General features: G+C 34.2%; 1 protein-coding gene across 4 annotated transcripts in view; it reads right to left on the reverse strand.

Annotated features, from left to right (window-relative positions):
* NPAS2 (neuronal PAS domain protein 2) overlaps positions 1-11,560 on the reverse strand; it is an 89,352-nt gene that overhangs the window by 29,686 nt on the left and 48,106 nt on the right. For all 4 annotated transcript variants that reach the window (XM_039355803.1, XM_039355801.1, XM_039355802.1 and 1 more), the window contains 6 exons: positions 10,695-10,813; positions 9,512-9,594; positions 6,425-6,531; positions 3,567-3,714; positions 2,468-2,549; positions 1,191-1,332 (listed from right to left, as the gene is read on the reverse strand). In XM_039355803.1, coding sequence (XP_039211737.1) covers positions 1,191-1,332; positions 2,468-2,549; positions 3,567-3,714; positions 6,425-6,531; positions 9,512-9,594; positions 10,695-10,813 — 681 coding nt within the window. The remainder of the gene's footprint in view (positions 1-1,190; positions 1,333-2,467; positions 2,550-3,566; positions 3,715-6,424; positions 6,532-9,511; positions 9,595-10,694; positions 10,814-11,560) is intronic.

Genomic DNA, 11,560 nt, shown 5'->3' on the forward strand with positions numbered 1-11,560 from the left:
GGGTGTTTATTGTCATCTTTTCATAGAATGGAATGGAATGGAGTGGAATGGAATAGAATAGAATATCTTCTCATGTGTTTGGAGTCTTTTCATTTAGTGCCTCGGAGTTCTGATTTATTTGGTTCCATCAGTCAAAACCTTGACATAAGCTTTCTTTTGGAGGAGGTTCGGCGTAAGATAACATTATATATAAAATGTTATAAAATAATTTATAAAATTTTTACAATGGAATAAAATATTCTCTCATGTGTTTGGGGTCTTTTCATTTAGCTTTCTTTTGGAGGGAGTTCAGGATATGATAAAATTATTTTTTAAAAACTGTAGTGTAAACTTTTGTAATAATGTTACAATTTAAAATATTTGAACCAAATGTTTCACGTAGTATGACTATTCATTTTTCTACCAATATGTTATCATAGCTTTATAATGAAAATAGGTCAGCATTTATTGAAGCAACATTCTAAGGGATACTGTTCATCCAAGCATTTCAATCTGCACTGTTGACTTGGTTCAAACCTCACTTCAACCATCACTCACTTGGTAAACTTACTAGATGGCTTTATGGAAACAGTGTAGCTGGATATAGGCGGTACACAGGCAATCTAATCATAAGGACCAAGTGACACTATGATGGTCAGTGATAGTCAATGATATATAAAATAATAATAAAAGAAAATCCTCATGATACCCAACTGCAATAATATCTTTGCAGATATTTTCCAACTTATATTGTTCACAGTGCTCTATGAACGTAAGAGAAGAGCACCAACAACAATCTTATTCACTGCTATGAAAGAAAATATTAAATATTCAACTCAATTTCTAATTTATTTGCCTCTTTTGGAACAAACCAGGAAACTGATAACTGGGAATGTATAACTGGAGAATATTATGTGACATTTTAGTAATATTTATATCAAGTAGCAGCCTAATCTCTGCAAGTATTTTGAGCCCTGTTTGTGAATCCTCATATCTGGAATTTTAACTCTTGCATTCTTTTAATTTTCTTGTGAAAGTATATACTCCCTTCTATTCTTGCTATCTTTATGATAGTAAAATTATATTAGTTTAATCTTTCAATTTTCTTTTCTACAAATTATAAAATATTTATAATTTTTCCTACACTGGGTCAAATAATACATTTCAGTTCTTCACTCCAAATTAGTATTTTGAGAAAAACCATAACTTACTTGCCATTTCAGGCAAGGATGAAGGCAAAGATTTGTGTAAACCATGAGAAGACATAGAAAATATCTGGCTGGTGTTGAGAACCGCTGTGTCTAATTCAAGTGATTTAAAATGCTGCTGAGAATTCAAATCTGGGACATTGTCCTTGAAAATAAAGCAAAAATATTTATTATGCTAAGTACAAATGTAGACAGAAAAACCTTGAAAGAGTGTACAAGGGAAAAAAGTACTTTTGATGTTAGCCACACACTCTTTTGAACAACACTTGTCTGTAGCCTTTCAAAAGTGCATATGGAGTTCCAGATATCCCGTGAACACAAACAAGAGTGACCCAGAATCTATCCTCTCTTTACATTTCAAGCATTGCAACATGCTTCTTCAAAATGAAAAGATTCAACAGGCATGTTTCAAACTATAGATAGGACACTGCAAGTTACAGTAGTCAAACCTCAGGTGGTTGGCAAATTCAAGATGAAAGAACCACATGAAATTCACAAAAACATTTTTAGCACTTTTCAGGAATAAAAATATCATTTTGAAAACTTAATTTCAGTTGAGGCAGGGTCTCTTTGATTTAAAGCATTTCCTGCCCAAATCTTAGTTAGGGTTAGAGTTAGGATCTTGTCACACTCACTAACCTTTTTCTCCACTTCCTTCCCACTGTCTTCCACATCAGTACCCCCACCTGTACATTAACTAAATTATGTGGTATTCTGGCTACAGTCAAAACATAACTTCATTTATCACTCTGCTTTTTCTCTAATGTAATACAAGAAAGGAAGTGAATCCCTGCGGATTTAACACCGCTAGTCATTGTCAAGTATAGGGAGCAGCACTCATTTTCTTTTGGAGGTCATGAGCCAGTGCTGTCAGAAGACGTTTCCACAGTCATGTGGCCAGCATGACATTGCAGAGCGCTGTTTCTTCTCCATCAAAGTGATACCTATTTATCTACTCACATTTGCATGCTTTCAGATGGCTAGGTGGGCAAGAGCTACGCGAAAACGGGCGCTCATCCTATCATGCAAACTCTTTCCAGCCAACCAGCTGAGCATCTTAATTGCTGAGCCATCGCACTACTCAATATAATACAATATAGTACAAAAACTACCTGAAATTTGAAAGTTAAAATCAAAACCATTTGGGCCAAAACATTTGAGAAAAATTTTGTCTCTGTGTGTGTATGTGTATGAGCATAAAGTCATATTAATTCAATCCAAATGTTTTATAACTGCTGATGCAAAAAAATGGAAATATTAAATGTAGGCATTCAGTATACCTTTAATACTGAAGAGATGATATCTATAGGTGCATCTTCTAAAATCAGATTTTGTTGCCTTTCCACTCGAACATCTGCATAACTGATTGAACATTATAATTTTCCATGGAGAATTATATTCGTTCTATCATTTTCAAGCTCTAATAAATGTAATTAATTATTTATTACATGAAACCTGAATGTATTATTCAATTAAAACATGAAGTTTATCTAATTCAAACATGTATAATGGATTACATTTTATATCTATAATAAGTTTATCCATATGCAAAATAAAAAGAAAATAGTGTCTCTAATCATAGCATATATCTTCATAGGACTATGTTTCAGACAAAGAACATAGATTTGGAGTCCCTTACTAGTTCTTTAGATCCATAAGTACGAGTTTCATAAGTGCATATAACTAATACATAAAATATGATGACATGGGTTGCTTTCTGCATGGCCATATTTCTACAGTATACTGCTCCTAAATGTATTATATAACCTACCAAGTTACTCTATTTTCCAAACAGGCAGTGTTTGGATTTAACTTTGATATTTTCTTTGGAATCCAATTAACAAGTCATTATCATCAGTTCATAATAAATATTAGAATTCCTGTTTTTATACCTTATTTTGAGCCAACCCAGGTGTTATTTCCAATGTCACACCACACTCAGTGCAATCATCAAGATTATCTTAATCTAGCTATCTTCCCAGGACACCGAAAAGATACAATTTATTACATTCCTAATCATCATTTCTCTGCCTACTCTCAGAACCTTTTAAAATATTTCACAGATTTAAGAAGTAGTCATTATATTACTTTTAACTCTTTCATTACAACCACTATCATAGAGAGGTCAAGTATCTTATTAAATACAATTTATTTTAAAATTGTTAAATAAAGTAACATAAAATATTATGATGAATAACATTAAAGTTAATTATTAAGTTTATTTACAATTCTTGAAAACTCAAACTATTTACTGCAGTTTTCCATATCATCTAGAGAGAATCAGCCATTATTGTATATTGAGTACCCTCAAGCTAGATCTTCACATTCTTTTGGTACATCAAGGTCTCTCCTGACAGCATGTTAATTGATTTTCCATACCTCACTACTGTATGAGTGCACACAATGAATTCTGGTTTGGAGTTCCACTGATGGTAGGTGATATAGTAATGCGTTTGTAGCCAGATCCATTGCTGTCCTTTGGTCAAAAATCGATAGCAGCAAGATTTCCCTTTGCCAAATTGCATCACTATTTGTGGATAGAAAAAAAATGCAAAAATATTACAAATCAGTCAGTTAAAAAGTATTTTGGGATATTTATAAATTTCCCAGCACTCTCAAATTTCCCTAAGGATTCCCTAAGGATACAAGAATTCTTGTATCCTTAGGGAATACATTGGAAAATATTATATGGATTATCAAGCTGAAAAGGAACATTTTAAGTATGATGTGCTTATGCATTTCTATCTCCAGCACAAGTCCCTATGGAATAAAAATCCTACATAATCAGTGGTAGTATTCAACCAATTTGTACCACTTCGGCAGAACCGGTAGCTAATTTTTTGTTGCCCAGGCCCAGAATGGAAGCGGCATCCACATAGTGAACCGGTTGTTCACATATATGAATCCCACCATTGTACATAACGTATACTATAATTAAATTGCATTATTAGTGTGCAAAACTTGTAAACACTTTGTTCAATTGTACTTGTTGAGGATAGCTGAGTTTTTTTGCTATATTATAATTTTATTGTTTGTTATTATTGTACTATTTTTTTATATTTCCTTTTGATTTGAGAATGTAAGTAAAATTTGATATTGTGGCAGTAGTAAAAGAAAATCTGCTTGCATACTAATGTCTATGATTTATTAAATGAGAAGGAATTGGGCCCTGAGTTTCCTTTCTAAAACAGGAGAATGAAACACAAATCTGACCTGTCAAATTAAAAGGTTTTAAACTGAATTTTGCACAGATAAATAGTATAGACCAGGGGTAGGCAACCTTGGCTCTTTTATGACTCATGACTTCAACTCCCAGAATTCCTGAGCCAGCATGGCTTAGCTTGGAAACCTCTCCCTTTCCCCTCAGTGTGGCTGGCTCAGGAATTCTGGGAGTTGAAGACCACGAGTCATAAAAGAGCCAAGGTTGCCTACCTCTAGCCTAGGCCTAGGACGCTTTATGACTCATGGACTTCAACTCCCAGAATTCCTGAGGCAGCATGGCTCAGCTTGGAAACCTCTCCCTTTCCTCTTTTGAATAAGTCTGGCTGCAGGGAGGTTGAACATTTTGAACACTGGGAACATGGTGGATTACAACCTTGCCTGACTGATAATTTTCAGGATACTTGAGACAAAGGATTACTATAAAATATTGCTATTGGGACTGGATTATAAAGGCTATATATAAAGACCAGAAAATTAGAGGAAATTTTGTTCCACTGTTACTAAGACTGATGATACTAGAGGATTTCTAGGAATTTCAAGAAAAAATAAATACCTTTCAGAAGGAAATACTCTCTATGCTATAGCAAATTCATCAAACAATTCTTGCACACAAAGAGGACATAAAAAGAAACCATAATGAGACTAAAAATAACCTAGATGATATAAAGGACCAAATCTCCAAATTGAAGCTACAACTGGAAAACTCCCAGACAACGACTACAAAGTATGAACAAATAAACCAGAAATCAGAGAGTGAAGCAGAAGAAATGGATCTAGAGTTGAAGGAAATAGAAGAAGGGAAATATGGGCTGCTATACACAAATAAAATACTCAAGACCTACCTATAACAATGAAAATACAAAAGACCCTTTACTCCTTTCTCCAAAATACACCTGATGACAAGGAAGAAGATTCTAGAAAATGGAACATAAAGCGGGCAGGAGAAATGTCTAGGGAATGTGGATGGGTGGAGTTCGTCCCCAAAAATACTCTACCTAAATTGTCTTTCTCATGCCAAGCAGCTTTCACAAAAACAGAAAGAAAATTCTTGGACGATTTAATTGCCTTGGCCTGGAAAGATGCTTGGCAAAGAAAGAAAGTGAGAGTTAGATTTAAAAAACATAGGATTTGATCTATCAGGGGGGGCATTATCTGTTTAATATACCTATTTGAATATGATTAAAAGAACGGATGACCCTTTGATATAACTAGATTTTTATAATGGAAGATATGATTTAGAATTAAAATAGCATTTTTTTTAATATGGAAAATTTGAAAATAGGAGAATTGGTATGAATAATTATTTTAGCTATATAAATGTAATTAATATTGAGAAAATCATAACTGACAAAGATAATTTAAATATTGATGGGAAATCAAAGTTTAATAAGAGCATGAAAAGCAGGATATTGACATGAATTGATATTATTGTTATTTCTATAATATTAGTAAAATATGTTGAAGATGTCTATATCTAATTTTGTATACATCAATAGTACTAAGAATTGTAATTATTTAATGAGGGGAAAAGAGAAAAAATATGGGGAAGAAAGGAAGATCAAGGAAAAAATATTGGATTGTGCAGTACTGAGTAGATTCATATTGAAGAAGTTAATGTTAAATATGTGAACCAAGACAACATGTTGTTTACTAAACTCTAAAGACTGTAATTTTAAAAAATTAATAACACCTATAAAAATAATAATAATTGCTGAATGCTATATCTGTACTATTTTACGCCTAGCACTTTTGAAATTTAACAAAAGAAACGAAGAATAAAGTGCAGCCAAAATTAACTCACATTATTTCAATCACTTATCTTAAATATCATAACTAGGTTTTCAACAATACCTCCTAAATTCTAAATTACAAATATTTAATATCTGCATAATTTTGAATAGATTACAGGTTTACAATGTTATCAGCCAACCACTTGGTTTACACTTTTAATACAATACAGACAAGGCAACAGCTGTCTCATTGGATTCTCATGTCCGTAGGAAAGCAATACTCACAGTGTTCATGGCATTGTGCCAAGAGCTGTAGGTCATCTATATGATAGTAATCATAGCCAGAAGTTCCCAGCACTTCAAAAGGCAAATATCCTATAATTGGTGGGGCTCTATATTAAGATAAATAATTTTGTTTGAGTATTACAAATATCAAGAACAGCAGTTGAGTTCTGTGATGCAACAAAGAAAATTCCAACATACAGAAGCACAACTAACACAAAGGGACAGGTATGTTACTGTTATATACTACCAGAAGACAGGAGGAATATATACAAATACCTTGCACAAATCTTACCAAATCATTTTTAAGTATTGGAATATGGAAACAAAGCAGAGGAATTAAAAGCAAAAGCAGAGGAAAAAGTTAATTAATTGGTGACTGGGAGCAATACAAACTACAAGACTGGTCTCAAACAAAAAAGACCAAATTCCAGGTTGAATTTAAAAAAGAAAAATATAATGATAAAAAATAATGTAAATAATTTTAGGCAACACTGCTGTAATAGATTGGGGAAAGTACTGCTAGAACCTGGTAGCCATGTCTTACAGTCTTTTAAAGGAAGATCTTTTCTAATTAAGGATAATGGAAAAAAATCATATATCCTGTCTATATAATTTGATATCACAAATTCTAAGACAAGGAGATGTGTGATAGGTTTTTTTGTTGTGGTTATTGATTTAACAACCAACATTAAGAGTGTAGGTAACAATCTCATATAGAATTTTTAGAGTCCCATGTTCTAAAGCAGAGGTCCCCAACCTTTTGGTCACCAGGGACCGGTTCCATGGAGAAAGATTTTCCCAAGGACCGGAGAGTGCGTGATTTTGTGTGCTGCCTGCATCCCACGGATGGGGCTTTGCTTGTTTGTGCAGACTGGTTGCTGGCATGCCGCAGCCCAGTACCAGTCCATGGACCAGGGGTTAGGACCTCTGTTCTAAAGGATAGACATAACACATTAGAAACAGGATACATATACAGTAATAATGGTTCCATTATTAAGACTATGCAGTATTTATCTAGCTGGGTCAAAACTGAAAGTTAATCAGAGTTAAAGTGGGAGCTGATTTTTTATAATCTTTACAACCTTCCTCTTGCAAATCTTTTCCATCATTTTCTGACTACCCAGTTGGCAACCTTGTAAATGTTCAAAATATATAAAAGAATAAAATTCTGGAGGGTGCCCAAATTTAAAGATAGGCTACTTATGTGAGTAAGCTTAAGTGGCAAATATTTGGTCCTTTGTTTCTCCTAAGCAGGGCTTTTCAACCTTTTCACCCATTGTACCACTTTTAGGATATGGCAGCATCCAAGTACCACCAGTCACCTAGCAAGGTGTCAAAAACTTGATGACAAAAAGGGGGGGGAGTGTTAAAGTACAGGTGGTCCTTGACTTACAACAGTTCACTCAGTGACTGTTTGAAGTTACAATGGCACTGAAAAAAGTGCCCTCCAAGCTACAGCCAAGCAAGATACCTGCCTGCCTGCTTGGCCGCGCTCTTCCTCTTGTCTGAGGTTTTCATTGTTGTGAGTATTTCTGTTGAGGATTGGCAGTGGGGGTGGGGTGGGGGATGTTTGGTTTTTATTCCCCCGTCTGATGGGTGGTTGCAACAGGTTTTGGTCACTTCACATGACCCTGGGACACTGTGACTGTCATAAATATGAATCAGTTGCCAAACATCTGAATGTAAATCACAAGACCCTGGAGAGGCTGCAACATTCCAGCTGACTGGTGCTTCTTCAGGGCTCAGCAGAAGCACCAGGATCAGCGCCGAGCTCCAGCTGGAGCCTGGCGCTGATCCTGTCGCTTCCGCTGAGCCCTGCAGCTCTAGCCATCTCTTGCTCAGGCTTGTGCGGTGCTGCCACCAGTTCAGCTCATTCCCCCCCCGCTACCACTTTTCTAGGATGGTCACGTACCACCTGCCAGGTGCCAATGTACCACAGGTGGTACCCGTACCACTGGTTGAAAAGCCCTGTCCTAAGGCACCTGTGGTCCCCTTTTTATGGCTAAAGGATCACCCAGAATTGGATAACCAAAGTTTATCAGTCAATTTACTGATAATTTGGTATTTGGATTATGTTTTATTTTTAAAAACACAATTATATTTAAAAATGGCTTTAAGTTTATCTAGACTTAAAACTGTCCTACAAATCCACCCTACCAAAATAAGAGAAATGGAAAGGGAATAAGGAACATTTCAGCTTTGTCCCCTTTTTAAACGCACTTTCTGAATTTAAATGTCACAAAGGTACTTTCTCAAGAGGCCACTGGGCTTTCTTGTTTTTCTTTGAAGATTTTTTGCTTCTCATCCAAGAAGCTTCTGTTGAAGAGCTGAAGAAGCTTCTTGGATGAGAAGCAAAACATCTTCAAAGAAAAACAAGAAAGTCCACTTGCCTCTTGAAAAAGCACCTTTGGTACAACCATGACCTGGATGAGTGAGAATCTCCATAGACATTCTGAATTTAAAGAAATTACCTATTTCTACTTCACAGAAAGAACATTGTTGGCTACATATCCACTATGTACACTGAAGAAACACTGAATATCTACAGTATGAGTTTATTTTAAAATTCTAACAAAGGAAGGGTGAGGGATGACTAAAATATCTAACATTTACTTTATCTGATGCAACAGCTCCATAATTACGTTACCTTGGAAAATTCAATTCAATGGGATTTCTTTGTTTATTTAAGAAAATATGCCCTTATGAATACAGCATTATATTGTTTTTAAATTTTTCTTGATTCTAGTTTTTGCATGAACTTTAGGAATACAGTATATATCTATATACTGCATATTCTCTGCCTAAAAGTCCAATGCAACTACATCGGTTTATTTCTATTTTCTTATAATATATATATTCTACTTTATACCAACACATACAAATAGCTCATACAATATACATTATATATTTCCAAAACTTATAAAAATTAATTGTTGACTAACAAATGTTTGATTTAGTGATAATTTTAATAATGTATGCCATTGCACAATTATTTACAATTATTTATAGAACAAACAAAGCACTATTTTATAAAACTTAATTTATGTCAACAGCAATAATCAGAGGGCGGGCATTGTTTTTACTAACCTGTGATCCAGAAATAAAAATTTCCATTCCAAACTATGTCTTGAAGTGAATTCCTCTAAAGATTCTTCAACTATGCACATTTCCTATATTAGAATTAAATTCTGTTAAGTTGCAGTTGTGCCTTCCCCCCCCCCATTTCATCCATTCCTTAAAGCACATGAAAGAATGAAAATAAAAGGCTAAAAAACAACAACTATATATTTAAAAAAATTCTCATTACTCTATCTGGTTTATTAGTTTTAATTGATGAAAAATATATGTATTTTGGGAGATTATTATAATACTTTATTATTTTAGAAAAAAAGACTAAGTGTTATGGGTCATTGTTATATGTTAGATATTGCTGGCAATAAAGACTCAAGAAGACGCAAGAGAGGAACAAAAGAACAAAAAATTGTGAAGCGGAAGGTATTCTAGGTTTGCATGTTGTTTAAAGCATGTCAGATATGCTTAACTGAAGCACTTACATCCCAACAAGCTAACAGGCACTGCAGAAGATAAATGCTGCTGCAATCCCTTTTCCTTTATGCTATACAATTTAACTCAGGTAAAATTAAAAGAGTTGACTGAATGCATGAAAAAAGTCTTACTATACATTATGATCAAATAAAGATTATTCTCCAATAGGAGTCTTATCCCTTAATAATTAGATCCTGTGCTTCAGCCTAAATAATGTAAAACATTAAAAAAAACTAAAAATATTTTTTTGCAGACTTAACCATAGTCAAAACTAATTTCTGATTTTGCCTATGCATGCAAAAAATATTGGACAAAAGACGTAATTGATTAATGTGACATATGTAAGAAGAAACCAGTCTCCAAGATAAAAATCCAATGTTCACAATTTGATTGGGAATGTTATCTGCAGTTAATAACTTGATTTATTTTTAATGCTTTCCATATTTATACTTATTTCCATTCAGGAGCATATATATCAGCCTTCCTGGTTTGGTTTTCTGTAGGGAGGCTGGTACTACAACTTCCAGAATTCCTAGCCAATAACATTAATATAACTTTCAAAGTGTTGCCACATCTTTCAGGCTGCTTTAATGAAAGGAAGAAGTACTGAGCTCATTCTCAAATTCTCTGGAGTATTTCTTCTCAATCATTTGCAAGGCATGCACAATCCTAGACATCGGTAGGATCACTATTGTTAGTAAGATTCTAAGACAGACAAACTTGCCTTTAAAAACTGAGGGGTGGCCAGCCGAACAGTAGCAACAAAGCAGATTTGTTTTCCTTGTGGTCTTCTGTAACCCCTAGGAACAGCATCTTTAGAGCTGTGACAGTCAGATAGAGGCACTAGATAAGAAAATTAGAAGGCAAAGAGTTATGCCTTTTATGCACATGAAATTTACTAATATGGAAATCCCACAGCATTATATCTGAATGTACTTTTCTGGCTGCATATATGTACATATAAATATGTATAAGAAATGTAGGCCATGTGGTACGGTAGTAAATGCCCCATGTTTTCTAATGTGGACAGGAAAGATGAGGTTCGGATGTGAAAATAAGTCAATTGAATCAGAATAGTACTGTAATTGGGAAGGGGCTAACTTGCTATTCCAAAACACTGTGAGATGGCTCTGTTTTGGTCATTTCTAAAGTTTTTGTTTTATCTTGGGGGGGTTGGTTGGGAGTTATCATTTGTTTCATATGTAATCCATAAAGTTCAACATTCACCAACTTACCAATGATAAAAGTTCTATTTCATCTTGCAACACACTTTAAGTTTTTGAGGACTAACTGGAATGTTTCAGGAGATATGTGACTCAAAAATGCCTTGCTTTTTAATATGTTCTCTAGGAAGGACATATTTATAGACTTCTATCATGATGAGTAATTAGTCATAAACAGGAAATCTATATTCTCATCAGTGCACACTTGAACAACAACCTCATCATGGTTCTTGTCCAAGATCTTTTGAAATGTCCAAGCTGAGCTTTTAAAATGAGTAAGCCACTCTCTTACCAATTTAAAATTAATAAATCACTATTTTACCAATTAATACCAATACAACTTAATTAGATAAAGATCACCATTTTT

Source organism: Crotalus tigris, unplaced genomic scaffold, assembly GCF_016545835.1.
Source record: "Crotalus tigris isolate CLP2741 ecotype Arizona unplaced genomic scaffold, ASM1654583v1 scf7180000018759.1681925, whole genome shotgun sequence".
In the NCBI taxonomy this organism is placed as follows: domain Eukaryota; kingdom Metazoa; phylum Chordata; class Lepidosauria; order Squamata; family Viperidae; genus Crotalus; species Crotalus tigris.